This window comes from Macrotis lagotis, chromosome 5, assembly GCF_037893015.1.
Source record: "Macrotis lagotis isolate mMagLag1 chromosome 5, bilby.v1.9.chrom.fasta, whole genome shotgun sequence".
In the NCBI taxonomy this organism is placed as follows: domain Eukaryota; kingdom Metazoa; phylum Chordata; class Mammalia; order Peramelemorphia; family Peramelidae; genus Macrotis; species Macrotis lagotis.
Genome location: NC_133662.1, coordinates 136,194,716 through 136,217,793, shown reverse-complemented (window position 1 = coordinate 136,217,793; position 23,078 = coordinate 136,194,716). Strand labels below are relative to the sequence as shown.

The following is a 23,078-nucleotide window of genomic DNA, read 5'->3' as shown; positions in this document are numbered from 1 at the left end:
GGGAGGTGGAGTCTTGGCACCACCAACAGCTCCAGTCTCCTGCTCTCTCCTTTCTCCTCTCTACAGTTAAGACCCTCTCTTCTGTAACAGGACTTTTCTCAACCCTCTTCAATATCAGTTCCTTCCTCTATGCTCATCTCCACTCTACCCAATATGCATCGGATCTGTACGGAGCTGTTTTCTGGTTTTCTCCCCTCTATTAGTAGGAGAACTCCTTGCGGGCAAGGAGCTGTTTTTGCTCTGGTCTCCCTAGTCCTAGCAGGACCTGGCACCTAGAGGCCTTTAAAGAAATGCCCGCTGACGGGCTGCTGGAGCCGGGCTTCTTCTCCGTCTCCGGGAGCAGGGGTGCAGAGGCTCGGTTTAGTTTTCCCCGTATCCAGACCCGGCGGCCGAGGTGAGCAAAGCCAGGCTGCCATTTCTTTCCCCTTCGGTCTCCTAGCCAACCGCGCCCCGCCGACACGACGCGGGTCCCGGCAGCCAGCGGAGCCTGAACGGCCGTACAGATGGACAGACAGAGCCCGAGTCCAGCGCGAGGGGGCCCGCGCCGCCCCCGACCCGCCGGCCTGCTGGGGTCCGGTCTCTCCGGCAGGAGGCGCGGGCGGGCGGGCAGCCTAGACTCGGGAGTCCCACATTCCTGCAAAGTGTTTGAAAACGGAGGAGACGTCACCCCGCGGGGCTCCTCCCCTCTCCCCTCAATCCCTCCTTCCCTCCGCCTTCTACCAAAGTAACTCCGGACTAACTACAGCCGCCGCCGCCGCCGCCGCGGAGCATGGAGAGCCGCCGCGGCCGCCCCGGGACCAGGCTCGCCCCTGCTCCCCGCAGCTAGTTGGGAGTCTGCGAAGCACCCCAAAGAAAGTGACTGTGGGGGGGCTGCCGGAGGCCGGATCTCGGCCCGCGGGGTCTCACCTCGCCTGGCTGCTTGCGGGGGGGGGGGGGTGTGATTTGCGAAGCGGTTGGAAAACTTCTCCCCAACTCGGCATGGACACGGCGGCGTGGGCGCTGCCCCCCTTCGTGGCTCTCGTGCTCCTCGCCCCGTGGCCTTTCCCGGGAGGCGCCCGAGCCCAGTTCTCCGCAGGTAAGGCGCTCAGTGGCGGCGCGTGTCTCGTGCCCCCTCTCCGGGTTGTGCTCCGGTCCGAGGGGCTTCCTTGGAAGGACTTGGGGAGGGGGGGGAGGAAGAAGTCTCCCCAGGTCGGGGGCAGGGGCCGTGTTTGAGTTTCGGTTCTGGAGAGCCGCGGGGCAGGAGGAGACCGGCTGCCGCTTTTCCTTCTACTCACTTTCGTTCTGCAAACCCATTGTTTCTTCCCCGTCCGGGGTTCGGGTCCCTGGGAGGCGGCGGTGGGCTTGTGCCGGAGGGTTGAGGTCGCCTCGCCTCTCCTCTGGTGAGTAGGGCAAGGGGGAGCAAAAGGAGTCAGGCATTCTTCAAAGGTTAGCTGCCCTGGGGGTACTAGTTCATTTTAGAAAAGGAAGAAAGGGGAAAAAGAAGGAAATCCCCCACCCCCACCCCCACCCCCGGGGAAGCCAGCCTCCCGATCGTGGGAGATGAAATGCTTGGGGCAAAGCTCCCTTCCTGGCCAGGTAGCGATTGTCCCGGGAATAATCGAACCTGCCACTATTGTCTAACTTCTTTCTTCCCTCCCCCTCCCTCCCCGTCCCCGTCCCCCGCCCGCCTGCCTAGGGAGGTTAAGCTCTTTGTACTGTTGATGAGTTCACCTAGGCTTGCTGTGTGCGCCCGCCTGACTCGAGGAAACACTAGTCCTAAATCCTTGCACACCGGGTCTGGGCTGGGTTGAGCCCTCGCCCAAGTGGGGAGCTTGGAGGAGATTTGAGGCTGCACTGCTAAGGGCAGTCGGGGCCAGGCAGCAGGAGGATCCAGGTGATAGGGCAGCGGGAGGCGGAGGGGAAGAGACGCGGAATCAAACTCCTCGCCTGGAAGACAAACATTGGCTCACCACACGAGCCAAGGAGAACCCTTGAACCCGGTGCCTTCCAAACGGATCCGCTGCCGGTGCGGACTGGCGCCTTCCCAAATTAAGTAACTTTTTGTCGGTTGCCTCCTGCGTCTCCTCCGAAGCGTTGAGTTTCACCTGGTGGATGGCGGCGTAGAGCGGGGCTCGGGAGCTCCTCCCCGGCGGTCCCATCAACTTGGCTGGCCCGGCTCCCACCGCTCCACTTCGCCGGGAACTGCATCTGCTGCCTTGGTTGGTTGTGCAGATGGAGACACAGAGGTGGCCAAGTTATCATAGAGAAGATGGAGCGGGGAAGAAGCTTCCCAGCTAGCTAGGTTCTCAGCATGTCTATTCTGAAGATGGATAATTAACTTAGTTTCTGATAGGTGCTTTCTTCGCGTGGTTGTGATTGTCCAGTTTTCTGGAGGGTAAAAAAATCCTCAGCTTGAAGGTTTCACGAGTAGGCTTTATACTCCGCCTTCCCTTCCCAAGATCTATAAAGGGAATCAGGCTAGAGAAATTCAGGTAGTTCCATGTGCTGTGTATGCAGTGCAGTCAGGCAGAGATTATGAAATACATCACTTGCAATAAAAGCTGCTCTGAATGTTAGCCATGTAGATGATATATGCAAAACGCATTTGCTGCCTGTGATGAGTGATCTGATAATAGGATTTAATTCTCCTTATAGTAAACATTACTGCATGCGTCTCTGACTTAGTCTGACTATTAGTATTGGAGTTGTTCTTTATGTGTAAGGCATTCTAGGCAGGCAAGTTGGAGGGAGTATTGATTTCTGCCACAGCGTTTGTCACTGCATAGTTGAGCTGGAAAAGACAAGGAGTTTGTTAATTGAAAGTTTGAACTCTTGGCTACATGTAGCCAAGAGTTGTAACCACTGTTGTTACAGTATCTCAGGACACAGTCAGTAGTAAAGAAAACGAGTCTTCCTTCCCCTCACACACATTTTTTTTTGCAGCATGTAAATATTGCTTTTTCTTCTCCAGAATGCTTTTAAATCAAGCAAGGGATTGTCTACTATAAGCAGGTTCTATATCTCAAGTGATCTACCAGAGGGCTTCTTATAAAAGTTTTGCCATTAGTAAAGCAACCCTAACATTATCCTTATCTGCTCTGTGGTGTCTTTTGTTCCGAGTAATTATTTTATTTATTTGTGATTTATAGCTGGCCTGTTACCAAAAATAATATATTGTGAATAATTCACTATACATTGCTGTACTAGGGGGCAAATAAATGGTGGAGCAAACCAGACTGGTTTGTCCAGGAGGCAAAAGACAGTGAAACTCATTAAATGTTTTCCATCACTATGTAGACTGAGGAGAGTCTGGATATGACTGGATAATGATCTGGATAGAGTAATAATAAACATTTAACTGACCCCATCTGACCCAAGTAGAGTGTTCTTAGCTTTTTTGATATTCTCTTTACCCTTTGTATGCTTTTGCATGTCATATCTTTATGATATTCCACAAAAGGTGGAATAAATCATCTTATACAGTGAACTCCAAACTAGTTTAATAATTATAATAGAATGTGCCCAGATGTTCCTTTCTGATTAAGAAAAAAGTTGACTTTTATATTGAACTAAACCAAAAATGATGTCCTTCCTTATTATTACATTAGATATAATGTAATATACTGTGTGCATTTGTAAATAAAGAACTGTGTGCATTTGTAAATAAAGAAAATTGTGTCTTGTATAAGACTGATTTGCATATTATCTGATACTTAGTTAATTTTTGAACTGCCCGGTTGTAGAAATTAAAAAAAATTAAGAATGGTTTTAGTTGAGATTATCAGACCATTGGTATTATTTTCAAATCTTGGGTTAGACTTGATGCAAACATAGATATTAGAAACATAATAAGCATATCAGTTTGTGAGGTCTGTATTCAATGAGAAATTTTCCCCATGGTGTTTTTCTTGACTAGATTTTTAAATGGTATACCAGCCAATTCTTTTAAAAAGTCTTTTGGAAAAGTACTTTGCAGTTGTTAAAGTGCTCTACAGATGTAAGGTAGTATTAGTGTTAAAAAGATTCTTTACTATTGTATGCATTTCATATTATATACACAAGGGTCAACTTGTCATTTCAAGAAATAATAATGTATGGCTCATTTCAAACCAGAAGACCATTGGAAGGTTCAATAATATTCAACAGTTCTGCTGTAGTAACTGTGAGTTTCTTGTATTTTAAAACTTGTCAGATGTAAGTTTAAAGTTATTTCAATGTTGAAGAATTTTTGTGATTGTTTGAAGTATAGAAATACTACAAATGAAGTTCATTTCAAATAGACCTTCCTGTAAACCTCAAATGAACATACACACACTCTCTCATTTTTCTACATTTCACTTAAAACAGCATAACCTGTTTCATAGCTAGGGAAACTGAGATGTAGCAAAGCTAAGTGATTTGCTTAGAAAATGCCTTGAATCAAGGATGAATCTGCATATAGACACCAAATCTCACATTAGGTTCAATAGAACAGAGATTTCTGTGGATTGAAGAAGCAATGTTCTGAAATATCATAAGCCTAGATAGAGTTCAGGTCTTAATCACATTTGGTCACATTGACTCCAGGAAAGTCACTTGCCCTTTCTGTACCATTACTTTCCTGGGTCATTCAATAGATTCATTAAAGGGTTTTTGTAAGGATCAAATTAGTAAAATTTTGTATTCAGTATATAAAGTGCCATAGAAATGCAAAGTAGAAATAGTATTTTTAAAGACATAATTAGTAAATTTTAAATGTCAGAAAGTGTCACCTGGAAATGAAATTAATCTTTCACCTTCAACCTAGTTCCTTTTAATCAATATTATCTACAAGCAGCTATATAGGCTAGACCACAATTTTTGTCATTTCTAAGAAAAAAGAGATTAGTGTTTTTTTGTATTTATTAGCCTTGGGTAAATCATTACTTGTGATAAATAAGTGGTTCAGCATCTTATTGACATCTTAAATATTCTACTAGTGCTGAATATTTTTCATAATTTCATTTCTTTTAGTAATTTTTATTTTGAATTTTTTTGGTTCAGTTGTCATTATTAATGTCCAGCATAATTTGCAGCATTTTAGATGCAGTCTTATCAGTGTCCTAGAGAGGGACTATTGTCTCTCTCTAGTGTGATGTATGTCTTTGCATGCAGCTCAAGATACTACTTTGAATATAACTTCATGTCAAACCACAAGGCAAATGTACATCTATATTTGCTTTCTTCTGGCTCTTGCATCTTATTTAACAGTCCTGCTTCTAAGTGTTGCATTTTTGCTTTACTTGCAGAAACAAACATAAAAGTCTTTTTCTTAGAATTTTCTTTTGTTTTAATTTTCTGCACATCCATTAACACTGTTCAGTGTATTAGACAAAATCAAAACAAATATCAACAAAGGTGCTATCAGTGCATTAATTTTGTAAAATCAAAACAAATATCAACAAAGGTGCTATCATTTCCTTGGAATGGCTCATACATCAACTCTCAACCTCTCCACATGCTTTATCTTAGCATATGTAAGACCTCATTTTGTGTCTGGCCTAACCAGATGGGGAGAAACAAATCTGACTGGTACCAGGGCATTAGTATGTACGGTGCTGATAGTTCTTCCTTCTCTTTTACTAATAGTACAGTAAGGTAACAAAAAACCCATGCCATTAGCAGTGATCAAAGAAATTTTTGGTTCTGAGCACATTTTTTTTAAACTGAAAATGACACACTCTTATACCTACTACTAAGTCAGTCACATTTCCATTGAACTTTATGTCTCTATCTCTATCACATTACACTTAGTTTATCAACTTTTACATACACAGCCACCATGTGGCAGTTATATTTAGGGAAACTTGCTTGGTTGCTTAGTAATATTTTTAGTCCCAGTTTCCTCTTGGGTTATTGAAAGTATTAGTGAATGTATAAGGAATAAATATTATTTACTGTGGTCTTGAAGTCATGGGAAAGCTTGACTAAGTTTATAAAGACATGGATTGAACTGAAAAGAACTTTAGAGATTTTTCATGTTTGGAGTGTTGTGTTTTGTTTTCCTGTTCCCATTCCCCTTGCTTACTCTTCAGGGGATGACACAAAAGAGGAATGCAGGAAGACTGACAGACAGGAAACAGCCTAGAGAGTTTATAGATTGTTCTATTTTGTTGTTGTTTGTAATGTACAAATATGAACAAAATAGAATTCTTTAAGAAAGGGTGTTTAGTGGTCTTTTACTTTTTTTCCTAAAAAGAAGGAGGAATCCTATTTTATCTCATTATTGGCAAGCTCTCTTTAGAAGCTCTATCTCATCCATTTAATGATCAAAATTTCTTCTTGGCATATTTCAGCTAGATATTTTCCTAAGATTAGGACTATGTGGTCAGCTTTTTTTGGGTAAGTTTTTTCTTCCCCTCTCCCACCAACGTGTTTTCCTATTTTATGTACTACATTTTTTAGTTATTTTTCCTTTTGCATAAAAATATTGTAATGCTTTTAGCATTGCTTATTCTTCAGTAAGCCACACCTTGATGTCACTAGTACTTGTGTTTTATCAAAATACAGACAACATTAATTTGGTAATTAATTAGTTGACTTTTGAACTTTATGGCATGTGCTCTTTTGTCTTACATAGAACAGCTTTTTTTTCTTTATATTTCATCAAGGGAGAAAAACATGGTGCCAGTTATTAAAATCTTTTCTTATGAAGGTAGTTTTTAAAAAATCTACTTGTTGCATCATAATTTCAAAATATTCTCTGGAAAACTTTATTGCTTTATTTGAATGTTTATTATACTCATTAAGCAATCTTTAAGAAATCTTATTCTGGAAACACTTAGAGATGAAAAATTCATATCCTATTTTTTTTTACCTAGGAAGTAGTCTAAAGAAGATGGAATTTATTTATTATGAAATGGTTTGATAATTACATAAATAGCTTTCCTACTATCATGCTGAGTATGTTGGTGCCTGTGGTATCTTTATTTTCCTTTAACATTTAAGTGCTTGAGGAATTATTTTTATTTATAGGCAGTTTTTTCCCAATATTTGAAATGAAACTTGAACATTAAATTGTTTCAAAGAAATCTTTTACCTTCCCCCTTTTCAGGTGTAAGATTATGAGGGGGAAAAATAAACAAACCACCAAAAATAAAAATAAAAACCAAAACCAAGTATTGGAATGGATATTAGCTTCATAGAGACTGAAAGGTGGAACATTGCCATTAATCCACTTAACAACGAACTGAATTTTTTGGCATTCTTCATTGTGTGTTGATAATCCAGAAAAGATATTTTTGTCACTTGCAATTGTTTTAGGATCAAATTTAACTGTTCTTCATGAAATAATCCATGTTTTTGATTGATAGTATATCGGAAATGCTAAAGGAGCTGATATGATTTTATATTTTGAAGGCATTCTACTGTGGTAGAATGATATCTGAACCTAGAAAATGAGACCTGCTTCACTTTCTTTTTTACCTGAATGATTCCAGAATTGTGAATTCATCTTTCTGCACCTTTGCAGATCTGTTAAGTGGAAGTCTCCATCAAAGATACTGGGTTCTAGTTAGATTATCATGCTTTCTAATAAAAAAAAATTAGAAATAAAAATCAAAACAGAAATTTTACACCCTCATTTAATTGTTAGAATTTGCCTTTTATGTTATTGTTCTATTTTGTGAGAGAGATGTTAGCTAAGTTAAGTATATAAAATATTTTTGTTGTTTTTCCATTGTATTCAATTCTTTTTTACCCCATTTGGGATTTTCCTGGTAAAGATACTGGAGTTGCTTGTCATTCCCTTTGCCAGATCATTTTACAGATGAGGAAATAGAGGCAAATGGGGTTATGTGCTTGCCCGGGGTCACACAGCTAATAAGTACTTGAGGCAGAATTTGAACTCAGGTAGATGGGTCTTTTTGATTCCAGACCCAGAACTATCCACTATGCCATCAATTTTACTTGAGGGATGATATATGATCAGAGGATTGAGAATTGGAAAGGACCATAGACATTATCTAATCAAACCCTTCCACTTTATAGGCATGGAAGTTAAAGCTCAGAAAGATGGGAGTGTCTTTGCCAGGAAGATGTTGAATAATAATTAAAGTCTTTCCATGGGTGACACCTGATTCACATCAGCTCCTCCTAGTAAAGAGGGAGCATAGGGTATAATGGATCAGAAAGATTTGAGTTTAGATCCTCCTTTGACACTGTGCTCTTTGGAAAAGTCACTTAACCTCTTGTCCTCAGGCAGCTCTTAAGATTTTAAGTTCTAGGTCATTTGCTGAATCTGCATTCCATGGGAGAATTTACTTTCTTGGAGTGTCCTAACAATATGAAATCATAGTTTTGCACTACCTTCTAAAATCCCTGCACAGCTTATTTGAAGGTAAAGTAATTATTTCCCCCTTTTTGCAGATGTTAAAACTGCTTTGTAGAGAAGGCTCTGTGTAATTTATAAGTTAACCTTTGAGGTTAAAAGAATCTCTGGAGACTAAATATAAATATAAGCTCAACTTTTCCCCACCCCTCATTCTGCTAAAAAAGCAGCTGCCTAAGGCCCTCACTTCCCTAAAGCCCATTTTTATATTGCTTTGCAAAGTAGCAGCTGACTTGGCTACAGAAATTCCCCCAAGTCACAGTTGAGCATGGGATCATGTGCAACAGTTTAAACAGTAGCCTGGGTGAATGAAGTTCCTTGACTCAGTTTGAAAAAACTGACTCACTGTTGAACAAACACACATTTTGATCTTATCATGTTCCCAAATCTTCCTACTCCTATTGAATCTCCTAGTGATTTCCTTACTATCCACTGCCTTAGAAGTTAGAAAGTGTTCCAGGGTATGGGCTGTACACAAGGAGTCTGCTTGAAAAGACTTGTCATACTGACTTCAGTGTAAAGAAAAACAAAAGTTTTCATAATGAATTCATTGATGACTGAAACATGAATGCGATTGTTGCTTTTTTTTAAACAGGAAATATTTACCTATTCATAGCTTACCTGTTCAGAAATAATAAAGCAAATGCAAATGCAAGAGTCAGAAAGAAGAAAGCTGCTTTTTAATGGGAATTAAAAGAATGTGGGGGTTACACTTCATTGTCATTGTTGCATGAAATGAGGGAAGGTTCCTGGGAGAGGAGATGTGGGTAATGAAAAGGAGGGGAAAGTGGAGAGGAGGAGAGGAGCAAAAAAAAGAGGAAAGTGGGGAGGGGAGAGGAAGGGAGAAGAAGAGAGGAAGGGAAAAGAAAAGAGGGAAGGAGAGGGCAAAGGAAGAGAAGAGAGGACAGAAGAGAGGAGGGAAAAAGGGAGAAGAAGCAAGAAGAAAAAAAAGCAAAGGGGAGAGAAGACAAGAGGAGAAGAAAAAAGAAAAGAGAGAATAGAGAAAAAAAGGTTAAAGGACAGGAGAGGAAATGATAGGAGGGGAAGGGAGGGGGCAGAGGAGGTTAGGGATAGAGGGAAAGGGAGCATAGGGGAGGATGAGGGGGAGAAAAACAGAAGTGGAGAAAAAAGAAAGGGAGGGAAGGAGAGTTAGGAAAGGAGAGGGAGAGAAGGGAGGAGAATGGATGGTAGTGAGGGAAAGAAGGAATGGGAGATGTATATGAAAATGGATATGATATAAAACCAATGCATCAATTAAAAATAAAAGATGATATCTGCCAAGAGCAATGCAAGATTGAAATGTACTTCACACAGTTTTGTTGATAACATTGATATTGAAAGTTAGAATAAATGGTATTTGTTTAAATTTTGCCAATAGCAGTTATATTTTCTTAGTCTCAGATGGAAACTTAGAATCATCTTGTACACCCCCCCTCACCCTCTGCCTTGTAATAATTCCTGCTATACTGTCTTAGATAATGACTTTGTTGAATGCATTTTAAGTATGCTTGTAAAGGAATATTTTCTAAGGGGGAAATCACATTTAATAAATGAGAGTTCATGCTTAGACCATGTTACTAGTATTCTTTTTGTTGCTATTGGTACTCCATATTAAAAAAAAAACCCAAACTCTGAGATCCTTGTCAGTTTTCTCAAAAAAGAAATTATGATGCCATATACAGTATACAGTATTGGTGTCAAAACATAATTTTACTTGAATTAGATAGCTTATTTTGGCATTCTTTTAGAAATGGATTTTCCCAGAAGACCTAATTGCCATCTTATTAATGAGCCTGTAAGTGTTTTTCTTGATTCATTTACTATTCTAAGTATGTCTACTTTTCCTGGCTGTTTCTGTAGTGGAGTCTCTGATTAAATCATGACTGCTGTATTTGTTTTTTACTGTTCAGCAGCAATTCAGAAAATATCGAAAGAATGGTAAGGTTGTGACAGAAACTAATGAAAAACAAGAAGGATAAATTAATGTTACTCTCTAGTGCTCAGGCATAACTTGGTAGCCCGGATATGAGGAGTATTTTGTATAACTATGGTAGGTCCTGGAGGGGGGCAGACTGTGTTATTATGAAAATATTCTTTGCATACATTTTAATCCATCCTCATTGTCACGTTTAAAATGAAAATCTTAGAAAACCACACATTTCAGAAGTGATAATTCTGTTCATTTCTTAAAATTCTGGAGTCCATTCAAGTCACTTTTTATTTTCTTTCTTCTTTCTCTCCAACATATTTGTTTTTATATACTCATCTAGGACTATTTTCTAATGTAATCCCAAAAAACGTATTCAATTTATGGATGTAGTATAGACAAAATCTGATTTGTATCCTATATTGGTATTTGAGGGGGATATCTAGATGACATAGTGGATAGAGGGCTCAAAGACTTATCTTCCTGAGTTCAAATCTGCTCTCAGACATTAACTTGTGTGATCCTAGCTAAGTTCTTTATCCCTGCTTCCTGACTTCCCTCATCTGTATAATGAGCTGGAGAAGGAAATGGCCATCTTTGGTATCTTTGCATCAAATAAAGGTATGAAGAATTAGCCACAGACTAAATAGTTAATATTTTTAGTAAGCCCAAACAGCAAAAGTGATGAAAACAAATAAGGAAATGATAATAAAAATAAATAAGACAAAAGAAAAATTAATAAATGTAAAAATACTTTTATCTTGCATTTTTTTTATTTTATAATTTTGTGTATTTAACTTTGATAGTCTAAAAGATCTGAGTTCAAGTCTTTCATTTGGAGATTGTGACTTGCCCAGCCTCATATTACTTTGTAATGCAGGTCTGAGGCAGGATTTGAGTTCACTTCTTCCTGACTTTCATCTTAGCACTCAAAGCAATTTACCACTTAACTGCCTGAGATCATAATGAATAAAGCTGTAATTATCCAGGAGAATAAAAGGAAAATTGAAGAGCTCCACAACTAGGCCTGGCTTATTCTTTAGGTTTGAACTTTTCTGTAACTTCATTTATTCTCTTTTTTCCCATAGAAGTCAAGCAATAAAGTATCCCAAGTTTTGGAGGAAATTGTGTTCCTTTGTTCAAATTGAATGTGAAAATAGATATGATTTTCATCTGGGAGTGAATGTTGAGGCAACATGGAGAAGTAATGGAGATACTGGTCCATATAACCATCTCTTGATACTTCTTAGCTCTTTAACTACTGGGTAAGAGAATTAGAGCACTAGCCTTGGATTCAGGAGGACAGGAGTTCGAATCCGGCCTCAGATACCTGCTTACTAGCTGTAAGACTTGCATCCAGGGCCATCTCCAGTTGTTTTGATTCATATCTGGCTCCTGGACCCAGTTGAGGAGAAAGTGAATCTGGTGGTTTAGCACAGTACCCCTTCACTCAAATCCAATTCACATGTTTGTCATTGCATAACCTTCCTGATGTTGGGCTCTTCTTTGAAAACGAAGGACAAGCATTCTATACTGTTCTACTGGGCAAGTCAGTTAAACTTTGCTTACCTTCTTCATTGTAATGTTAGTATAGCAATCTCTATAAAACCTGCCCTGTAGGTTATTGTAGGATCAAATGAGATCAAAAATGAAAAAGAACTTTGCAGATATTAAAGTTCTGTGTAACAGTTATTACTATTATTATCACTACTATTACAACTGCTACTACTACTGCTTTATAATTCTTTTGATTGTCAATAAACATTTATTAAGTTTCCCATGTGCAAGGCAAAAGAGAAACATGCACTAGTGAATTGTGACAATTCATCAAAAATTTCATTGAAGTAGGAATACTTTGTTAGCTGGAGTAAAAGTGCTTCCTTATTACTGCCCCAAAGGAATCATGCATGCTGAAATATTTGAATAATGATGTCTTAGAAAAGAAACACTTTAGTTAGAAGTCTTTTATATTTAGGACAAAAGTTAAGATTTTATGTTATCTCTTCTTCCTAGCAAGCTTTTTGTGAATATAATTGGATTATAAATGACTAGGGAAACATTGAAGTCCAATCACTTGTTTAATTATGATGAGCAGCTTTGTTTTTTACTGTGAACTTTTTACAATTATAACCCTGGAAGGAAGGTGCTATTTTTAATCATCATTTTATGAGTGAAGAAACTGATTCAGACAGTGGTTAAGTTTCTGCCTAGGGTCACAGGTATTAAGTGTTTGAGGCTGGATTTGAATTTGGCTCTTCCTTATTTCATATTCAGCCTTTTTACTATACTACTGCCACCTAGCTGTCTTTATGATTTATGATGTAATACTGTCAACTACTAGTCTATTTATGAAGAAAGCTTATTTGTGTAGAAACTTTTTTAATGTATTTTTTTTCTATTTGGGAATGAAAATCTGATCGACATTTAATGTATTCCATTTTTAAAACTGAAGTTCTGTAGTCAAGTATAGGAGAGTTTATCAACTCAATTACAAAGCCAAAAAAGATGGATCATAGGGTTGTTGATAAGAACATCGAATGTTAAAGTGGAATTCTGTTCCATCATAAATTTATTTCTGACAAGACCCTAGACTTCAAAATTAATGTTTGTGATTTTACTAAATAATTGTTTATCTACTTCTGATAGCTTAAAAAAATGTTTGAGGAAGTATTAGCAAATTTCAACTACCTGGGATTTCATTGATAGTGAATCTTTATTCACTAATACAGATTGCAATCCTTTGTTTCCATGCATTAGTATAGATTTTATTTTTTTGTTTAGGGGTGGCTAGACAATTGGGGTTGAGTGACTGCCCAGAGTTACACATCTTGTAAGTGTCAAATGTCTGAGGCCTGATTTGAACTCAAATCTTTCTGTCTCCAAGGCTGGTGCTCTATCAACTTTGACATCAAGCTGCCCCATTGGTATGTATTCTTCAGTAAATTTCAAAACCTGGAGACCAGCCTCTAGCAATGCCACTAATGCCAATGCCCAGAAATCTTTTATTAATGTAAATATTTTATTTGTTCTCCAATTATAATGCAATAGTACTTTCTACCTATCATTTTTTGTAATGTTTTGAATTTTGCAATTTTCCCCCCTCCCTCTCCCTCCCCCTCCAGAAGGCAGTGTGATAATCTTTACATTGTTTTCATGCTATACATTAATCAAAATTGAATGTGTTGAGAGAAAAATCATCTCCTTGAGAAAAAAATAAAATATAAGAGATAGCAAAGTTATGCAGTGCACAAGATAACTTTTTTTTTAATTGAAGGTAATAGTCTTTGGTCTTTGTTTAAACTCCACAGTTATTTCTTTGGATACAGATGGTATTCATTGCAGATACCCTCAAATCGTCCCTGGTTATTGTGATGATGAAATGAGCAAAGCTATTAAGGTTGATCACCAGCCCCAAGTTGCTGTTATGTCTACAATGTTCTTCTGGTTCTGCTCATCTTGCTCAGCATCAGTTCATGCAAGTCTTTACCCTGGAGTCTTTTTGGCATGATAGAATTTGATGACAGAGTTAGATTTCATGAGCATTACCATGCAGAATTCAATGTTAAACTCTGTCACAAAAAGGTATCAGGACATGAGAGTGATCTTCCTTTAGCTCACCCTTTCCCCAACCCACCTGCTTTTTCTTATCCTCTGAAATTCTTGAAATGTATTTCCAAAAAGCCTCTATATAAGATACATTTGGTGTACTGGACATTCTTCTAATGCATTTAATATATTGGATATATAGTGCTCTGCTCAGATTTTGAATCTGTTGTTTTTCCTCTCTTGCTATATAACAGACCCGCCCATCTCCTTTCCCAGATATACATGGTCTTGATGTTGTCTTTTATATCTTTTTTTTAAAAATTCATTTTGGGTAAAAAACTAGTCAGTTCACAGTCATTAATTTTGCCTATAATTTTGATCATTCTGAGATGATTTCTATGATATTAGTCTTTTTAAAAAAAGGACCACACTCAATTTTTTTTAAGTTCACAATAAATAGTTTTGTATATTTGTCTTTTCTTTTTGCTTTTATTTTGTTTGGGAAATCAGTGGATTTAAATTTAAAGAGTTTATAGTAGGATTACATTTGCATGCTAATTTTAGAGGAGCCTGTGAAATTAATCTATAACATAGCTGAAATACTATAAATTTGGACTAAAAGTAACCAGTCTTCCCAGACTTCCATTTCCTCAGCTGTAAAATGAGGGGGTTGTATGTGATGGCCTCTGAGATCCCTTCCAGCTTTAGATCTGTGATCCTAATTATTAGTGCTATTACAAGATTAGTAATTAAAATAGAAAGTAGTAAACATATTAACATTTTCAGTGCTGTTCCTGGAGAAAAAAGTAGGTTTAATTTAAGGAATGATGATAAATAGAATCCTGTGTGGAAATTCTGAAAGGAATCTTTGCAGTACTTTGTAGAGATTGAGGGCAGTTCTTCTTATGGCTAATTTCATTTCACAACTCAATATTTTGCTTTTCTTGATACTTTGATGCTGCTTTTATTCTCAGCCCTAAGATTGGAGATTTAGGTGATCTTAATCTTCTGCTTTTACAGATGAAGTAATTGAGTCTCAGTAAGGTTGTGGCTTGTCCGTGGTCAAACTGTGAATGTGTCAGAACTGGGATTTGAATAAAGGCTTTCTGATGCTAGAACCAGGCACTTTCCACTGTACATATTGCCTTTAGACTCACCTGCTATGAAATAAAGGCAGAAGAAAAAAAGTTTAAGTTATAAGAGACAGAATGGCAGATGAATATTATTGCTAGCAAAATAAAATATGTATTAATAAATTATAAAAATAATAAAGCTGCTTTACAGTTGTATAGCACCTTGTGATTTATTAAGGGTTTTAGTATGTGTGTGTGTGTGTGTGTGTGTGTGTGTGTGTGAGTGTGTGTGTGTGCGTGTGTGTGTGTGTGTGTGTGTGTGTGTGTCTGTCACAGGAGGTAAAGGGCAGGCCTGAATTCAAGTCTTACCTCAGATACTTACTAGCTTTGTGATCCTGGACAAGTCACTTAACTGTTTTCCCCATTTTCCTCATCTACAAATGAGCTGGAGAAACCATTCCATTATTTTTTGCCATAGAACCTTCAAATGGTTCTATGAAGGAATAAGTCAGATCAAAAATTAGGGTTACAAAATTGCTCCATGTCCTACAATTAGTAAAAGACAGAGCCAGGGATGGAACAGGTCTTCTCATTCTTAATTACAGTGGCCTTTCCATTACTCTGTATTTTCACTCCCAAAGAGATTATGTTTGTGTGAAGGAGTTTGAGACAGGACTGATTAAATTGAAAAGGAAAGGTGGTTGATTCGCAACCTGGTCCTTGGGGCGCATTTGGAGCCTCCCTCTCTAAGCTTCCTCCAGAAAAGAAAACGATAGTTGGTGAACTTGATTGGATAAAGGAGACTGTACATTCTTTGATTACTATTCAGAGCAAATGAATTGGCCTAAGTAGAAGTGTCATATGTAGTTGATTGGTCCAGTAGAAATAGGATGATAAAGTACTGAGAGTAATTTATAAGTGTTGCTTTTTTGTTTTGTTTTGTTTTGTTTTGTTTCGTTTTGTTTTAGGTTTTTTGCAAGGCAAACGGGGTTAAGTGGGAAGTGTTTCTTTTTAATATCTAATTCAAAGTGTGTTTGAAGTTTCTCTGGGTGAGGAATGGAGTAGATAAAGAGTTCTAGACTGAAAGGGGATTTGGGTTGAAACTTCTGAAACTAGTTGTCTGACCAAAGGCAATTTACTTAATCTCCCTAAGGCTCAGTTTTCTTATCTGTACAGTGGGGATAATAGTGCTCATGTAGAGTTGCTCAGAGGGTTGTGGAGAAAGCAAACCCTTTGCAACACTATATAAATGTATGCTGTTTGGTAACATTTTTACTGTTTTCCTCATTGACTTGCCTGGGGAGTTTTAAAAGGCATGAAGTAAAGAATAAAAAGTTAGATTAATTTAACAGTGATGTAGAAAATGAGAACTGACGTTTAGATTATAATTTCTTTTGTATCAGGATCCCTTTTTTTTGGTAAAGATTATCTTGATAGCTTGAAAGATTGAAACAATAGCACAAGAATATATTGTCTCATTCCATTGGTCATTAATGAAATGTTAAACTTTAGGCAATTAAAGATAAAGATCTTCTTTAGTCACATAACCATAAAGACATTTAGATGGAGAAAGAATTTATTATCTTGTTACTTTATATAGGAAAGTCAAAACTTTCCTGGCCATAGATCGAAAGCTGGGAAAGTCCTCAGAAGACATCTAGTCTTAGAGGAAGAAGCTGAGGCCTAGGGAGATTGTCACTTGTCCAAAGATAAAAACTTCAGAGAAGGGTTCACAATCAGGTCCTCTGACTGCAAGAGCCAGTGGACTGTCTATTTGTCCATACCTAAAAGAAAAGATCTGATCATGTCACATCCCTACTCAATAAATTGAGGTGGCTCCCTATTATGTCCAGAATCAAACATAAAATACTGTTTGGCATTCAAACTCTCTGATAATCTGTTTCTCCCACCTATCTTGCCAGTCTTCTCATATCTTATCTGTTCTCATTCTCCAACCTCAATTCTCATATTCTAGAATCCAATCATATTGGATATTTTTATATTTTGCAATTTGAGTGATCCATGCTAATTTAAAATATATTAAGTATATAGATTAGAGTATAGTCAGTACATGACCATTCTAGGATAGTTGCCATATTTCTGAGTCTGACTTACTGATTAGGTGAAAATCAATTCAATTAAATTTTCATTGTCTTCCTCTCACTTTCTTTATCCCCCTTTCTTCTCGTCTTTGTCTTCCTCCTTCTCTACTCCTTGATCTCATCTTCCTCTCCTCTCTCTCCTCTTCTGTCTTCTCCCTTTCTTTCTCTTTCCCCCTCCTCTTCCTCACCCTCCCATTCCTTCTTATTCCACTTGAGCTGGAAAATATAGTGAAATACATGTGGTTTTAATTTGACTATTTGGGGTGTCTTAATTAGCATAAAAACATGATTGTTTATAATGTTTTCTAACTAGCCTTTGAGCTTAACTGTCCTGCAAAATGAGTTTTTATATCCTAACTTAACCAGAACCAAATTGAGAAGGGGACTAGGGGGAAGGACAAAGTTTTCTTTTAGGTAAAACTTACCTTACATATGCGTGTGTCAATAACAGTAAAATAAGTCTTTTTGGGTAGCCTGAATTTTGAGGTACACTGCTGTGATTTAAATTGAAGAAGTTGTGTTAAAGATTCAGAAAAGGAAGCCAGATGAGAATTCTTTTGGGCTTGATATGCTTCATATACCTCTTGGGACTGATTAGAACTAAGGATGGTAGTTGTGAAAGGAATGACTGTCTATTACAAATTTCCTCTTAAAACTTTGTTAATCTTTAACATTTTAAAAAAAGAGCTGCATATTCATGTGTTGCACATTCCTGTAATCCCTCCTACTGGAGAGACTAAAACTGGCAGATAGCTTTAGCTTAGAACTGAAGAACTGAAGGAGAACAGCTGTCTTCAGGAGCTTGCATGCTGCCCAAGGAGGGTCAACTTACCAAGGCTGGAAAGAAGCAGACTAGTGTTTCTGTGCAGGTCAGCATTAGGAATGAGAATTTGAGTCGATGTACAAGATTCATATTAAAAGTCTGATTTGAGTTGAGCTTTAAGGAAGCTAGAATCACTTAACAGAAGGTGGTGAGGAGTGAGTGAATTTCTAGCATGGGAACATTCAGGGTGAAGGAACTGTGTCTTGTCCAATAGGGTCAATTTGCTGGATCAAAGAAGGACCTACTGGAAAGTCTTTTAACTTTAACAGCATGGTAAATTGTATACTTCTTGAGGGGTTCTACTGGTCTGCTCTTTTCTCTTTCTAAACTAAATTTGTTTCTTTCCATTTTTTTTCTTTAGCTTTGTTTATGAATATCCCTGAGTTTTCACACTTAGCACTTGTGATAAGCATGAAGACTAAGCAGTAGAGTTTTAGTGATAGTTTGTCTACCAACAAACTCAGTATAACTAGCAAATAAATATATTGACACGTATAGACTAGATTTACATTTAATACCTAAGATCATAATAATGTGGAGAGGATATCAGCAATCTGATTTGAGTAACCTGGCATGTACTAGTGCCACAGCACATGGCAACGTAGGAGTGTAATGATTAATAGCTGCCAGCAAACAATAGTACCATTCAGATATTAACTATAAACATCTTAATGCTGAACAGAAATGAGAAAATAGACATTTCATATATTTGTTTCAAAGTTTGTGTTTTCATGAAAGCAACATATGGCAAATCCAGTCAGCATGTTTCTTGTAATTTCTGGGTAATTGCTTAATATTATATTAGCAAATTCCTTAATATTGTATTATCAAGGCCATCTATCTAAATCCAAATACATATATAATTTCATTGGTAAAATTGTACTATATAGCATTATAAAATATATTTACATACATGTATATTCATGTCTGTATGTATATATAAGTAAATACATATACATATATACATATATTAATTTTCTTTAAAAATTAGTTGTTTTTTAATTACAAAGTTTTTTTAATTACAAATCAGAAAATGTTAAGAAAAATTATAGGAAATAATAATACCTGTTACACTTGTTGACATTCTTTAGATCTTTTTCTAATAGCTTCTATAAAGAGACCTTTAAAAAATCCATTACTGAGAAATCATGATAAGATGATATTTGGTTTTAGCAGTTTTGCTTGGGTTGGCCAACCTAGCGTGGTGGTGGTAAGGTTTTCACAACTTGTTATTTGATCAAAATGTAACCTTTCTCTTTGAACAGGGCTAAGTTTTTCTTCTGTGGCCATAGTTATATAAAGTGTCCCACAAATGAATAGTACTGACTGAGTTCTATGGTTCTTAGCAGTATCTTGTGATTAACCTCTCAAAAATAGTTTAAAAACAAAACATTCCCTCTACTATCTCCCTCTTATATGAATTGTCTTCAATAGAATGCAAACTCTTAGAGGGCTAGAATAAGATGTATCTAGTTTGCTTTTGGTTTGTTCTGTGTCCAAATCATCTCCAAGTTCAATACATGCAGAGTAAGTGCTTTTTAGTTGTGACTGAATACTAGAAACTAGTTTATAATATTCCCTTGGTATGCAAGAAAGCGTCTTTTCCAAATCTGAACCTCCTTTACTTTATTATGTACTTGAGGGAGAGTGTCACAGGATTATGGAATGAATTGTACTAACTCTTCTTAGTGCTGTACTTTTGGAAATACTTTTTCCTAAAAAAGCTAAAAAAGCAAAAATTAGTGGAAAATGCAATTTCAGTTGCAGTATGTAAGGCAAGATAGGAGCTAACTTGAAATGCCAGTTTGATATGCAATAGATGACTTGTTTTGGAAGTGGTTGATGGATATTCAGTGCTTGTAGAGGACAGATAATCATCTAAGTTGACTCCTGGTTTCAAAACTATTAATATTCCACTGTTTGGAGGAACCTCTTTCTGATTTCTGATATTAAAGTTTTATGTTTTTAGTAGTATATTTCTTGGAGTCTTCCCTTCTCTTGCTCTGGAAACCAATGCTAAGACAAACTGGGATTCAATCTTATTTGCTACTTTTAAATGATAAAAATAAAACAAACAAGATTACAAATGAAACCAGTAACTTCAAAATAAAATTTATCAGAATAATGAAAAATAATTCACAGATCCCAGGTTAAGAACTGTTGACATTCCAGGAATTTTGATATTTTAAAATCCTAGATTGATTTAAGTAATCGAAAGTTATATGTATTGCTGCACTTTTTTTGCTTTAAAAAAGTAGAGATGAACTGTTTCCATAAACTTTATCATAGAATTCAAGAATTTATTATGTGTATGAGGGAATCATATGGTTTCGTCATAGGTTAAAGGAGAACCTGAAATTGATTGTTTTGGCTGAGGCACTTCAAATACTGATATTTTTTCCTTTAGATTTTATAGATAAAAAAGAAGAAACAAATATGTAGGTATTTCTCTCACAGGTAGTAAAATAAATTATTTTTTGCAATGCACTATCTAGATCATATTCCATATTCACATCATTGTTCTTCTTTTTAATATATAGCTACTTTGTTTTTCAGAGAATGTACTTTTAGAAGGTTTGTTTCTTTGCTGAGAAGCACCTGTATTGAAACAAAGTCAATCAGTAAGTTGAACAGCTGAGAAAAAATTCTAGGTAGCGAAAGATGCAAATAAGTGATTCAACTCAGAATGCAGGTCAGCTTGACAGAAGTAAGTACTGTTTAAGAATATAGTAGAGTATTGATGCAAAACAGAAGAAAAAATTGATAAAATCTTCATTTATAAGGTGCTTGGAGATTTGCAAAACCATCCTGTACAGTATGTAGGAAAACAATAGGAAACACAGAATGATCCCCTCATCTCCTCACAGGCCCAAATCCATCAAAACCCAAAAGTAGGAGTGACAGTGAAATGCAGGGAATTCAACATATTAAGGGGGAAAAAAGACTTTATAAATCTTGATAAAATTTTAATTAAAAATTGACCACCAAAGGATTGGGAAGACAAGAGCTATGTTGTCTGTATGAAGTTGTCTACCTCCATGGAGATTTAATCTCACACAATATATGAAAACTGATTTAGAAATGAGATTAAAACTAGAATTGACTAGAACAGGAGGAAAGGTCATACCACTTCCAGCAGAAGTGTCTACTCCCGTGGAGTCTAATATCACACCAAGGAGTGGCAATCTGATTAGGAAATGAGACAATTAAGAATTAGCCAAGGCAGATTTTGTTTCTTCCAGGTTCCTAAGTCAGAGGGAGTCTTTGAGGACTTATTGTCTTTTGTATTTGACATATTTGCTAAGGAAATAAAACATTTACATTTAAAGATGAATTTTGTGGTTGAATTTTTGGTGTAGCATGTTTGTATTTTTTAGTTAATTTTTTTTTTTTGGTAAGGCCAGTGGGGTTAAGCGACTTGTCCAAGGTCACCCAGCTGAGTAAATGTCTGAGGCTGGATTTGAACTCAGGTACTCCTGACACCAGGGCTGGTGCTCTATCCTCTGTGCCACCTAACTGCCCCTAATCATTTTTAAAATATCCCTAATCAGATCATATATTTGAAAATAAATTTAAATTAAATTTTCTTTTCTAGATTTTTAGATTTTCTAGAATTTTATAATTTGCTCTGATGTAAGTCAAGCTCTAGCCCCCCCCCCCCCCCAAGTTTCCTAGTTGTGTATTTTCTGTTTATGGTTCCATGAGGCACTAGGGTTTTTCATATATTACTGTGCTGTCTTACCTCAATTAAATATTAGGAATGACAAACTCTTGTTACTATATCTGGGACAAATTAGTATTTGGTATTTAAGTTTAATAAATAGTCAACAAAAAAAACCAGAACTAAACAAGCAACCATTCTGGTAATTTTCTAATTAAAGAGGAAGTTTTTTAAAAAACTATTTTCACGCATTTCTAATTCAGCATGAAAAGGTAACTTCATGTCTTAAGTAACGGCTTACACTAGCAAATGGCTGTTTTATTGAGTATAACAGATTTTCACAGAGTCTCTGCTTCTGGTAGCACAGTGGATAGAGGCCTGGAAATTTAGAAGACCCATGTTAAGATACATTCTCAGATGCATTAGCTACTAGATACTAGGCAAGTCATTTAAATTCTCTCTACCTTGGTTTACCTTATGTGCAAAACAACTAAAATAACACATTTCCCAGAGCCCTTGTGAGAGTCAAATGAAATAACATGTAAAGGTAAAGCTCTTGGAAACACTAAAGAAAGTAATAAATGCTCTGTATTATTAGCAGACAGTTTCTTTGTGGTGTTTTCACTTTGGGATGAGCTTGCACACATTTAAATTATCTTTTTTTAAAAATATTTTATTTGTTTTCCAATTATATACAATAGTAGTTTCTACCTATATTTTTTGTAAGGTTTTGAATTTTACAATTTCCCCCCAATTCCCTTCCCTCCCACAGAAGGCAGTCTGATAATCTTTACATTGTTTCCATTGATCAAAATTGAAGGTGTTAAGAGAAAAATCATATCCTTGAGGAAAAAGTTCAAGATGGCAAAGTTATATAGTACATAAGACAACTTTTTTTTTTAAATTGAAGGTAGTAGTCTTTGGTCTTTGTTTTAACTCCTTAGTTCTTTCTCTGAATACAGATGGTATTCTCCATTGCAGATACCCTAAAATTGTCCCTGATTATTGCACTGATGGAATGAGCAAGTCCATTAAGATTTATCATCACCCCCATATTACTGTTAGGGTCAACAATGTTCTTCTGGTTCTGCTCATTTCACTCAGCATCAGTTCATGCAAGTCTTTCTAGGTTTCTCTGAATTCTCATCCCTCCTGGTTTCTAATTAGAACAATAGTGTTCCATAACAATTTGCCATTTCCATAACAATTTGCCATTTCCCAATTGATGGACATTCACTTGATTTCCAATTCTTTGCTACCACTAACTATACTATGAATATTTTTGTACAAGTGATACTTTTCCCTTTTTCATGATCTCCTCAGGTTATAGACCCAGTGGTGGTATTACTGGATCAAAGGTCATGCACATTTTTATGGCTCTTTGGACATAATTCCACATTGCCCTCCAGAAAGGTTTGATCAGTACACAGCTCCTCCAACAATGCATTAGTGTCCCAGATTTCCCACATCCCTTCCAACATTGGTCATATTGGCCAGTCTGAGAGTTGTGAGGTGATACCTCAGAGATGCTTTAATTTGCATTTCTCTAATCAGTAATGATTTAGAGCAGTTTTTCATATGACTATGGATAGCTTTGATTTCCTCATCTGTAAATTACCT

The 23,078-nt window shown here is 37.0% G+C and overlaps 1 protein-coding gene across 2 annotated transcripts in view; it reads left to right on the top strand.

Moving 5' to 3' along the window:
* Window positions 1-933: 933 nt before the first annotated feature.
* PTPRK (protein tyrosine phosphatase receptor type K) overlaps window positions 934-23,078 on the top strand; it is a 721,956-nt gene continuing 699,811 nt past the window's right edge. For both annotated transcript variants that reach the window (XM_074187554.1, XM_074187553.1), the window contains exon 1: window positions 934-1,075. In XM_074187554.1, coding sequence (XP_074043655.1) covers window positions 979-1,075 — 97 coding nt within the window. In that variant the 5' untranslated portion in view covers window positions 934-978. The remainder of the gene's footprint in view (window positions 1,076-23,078) is intronic.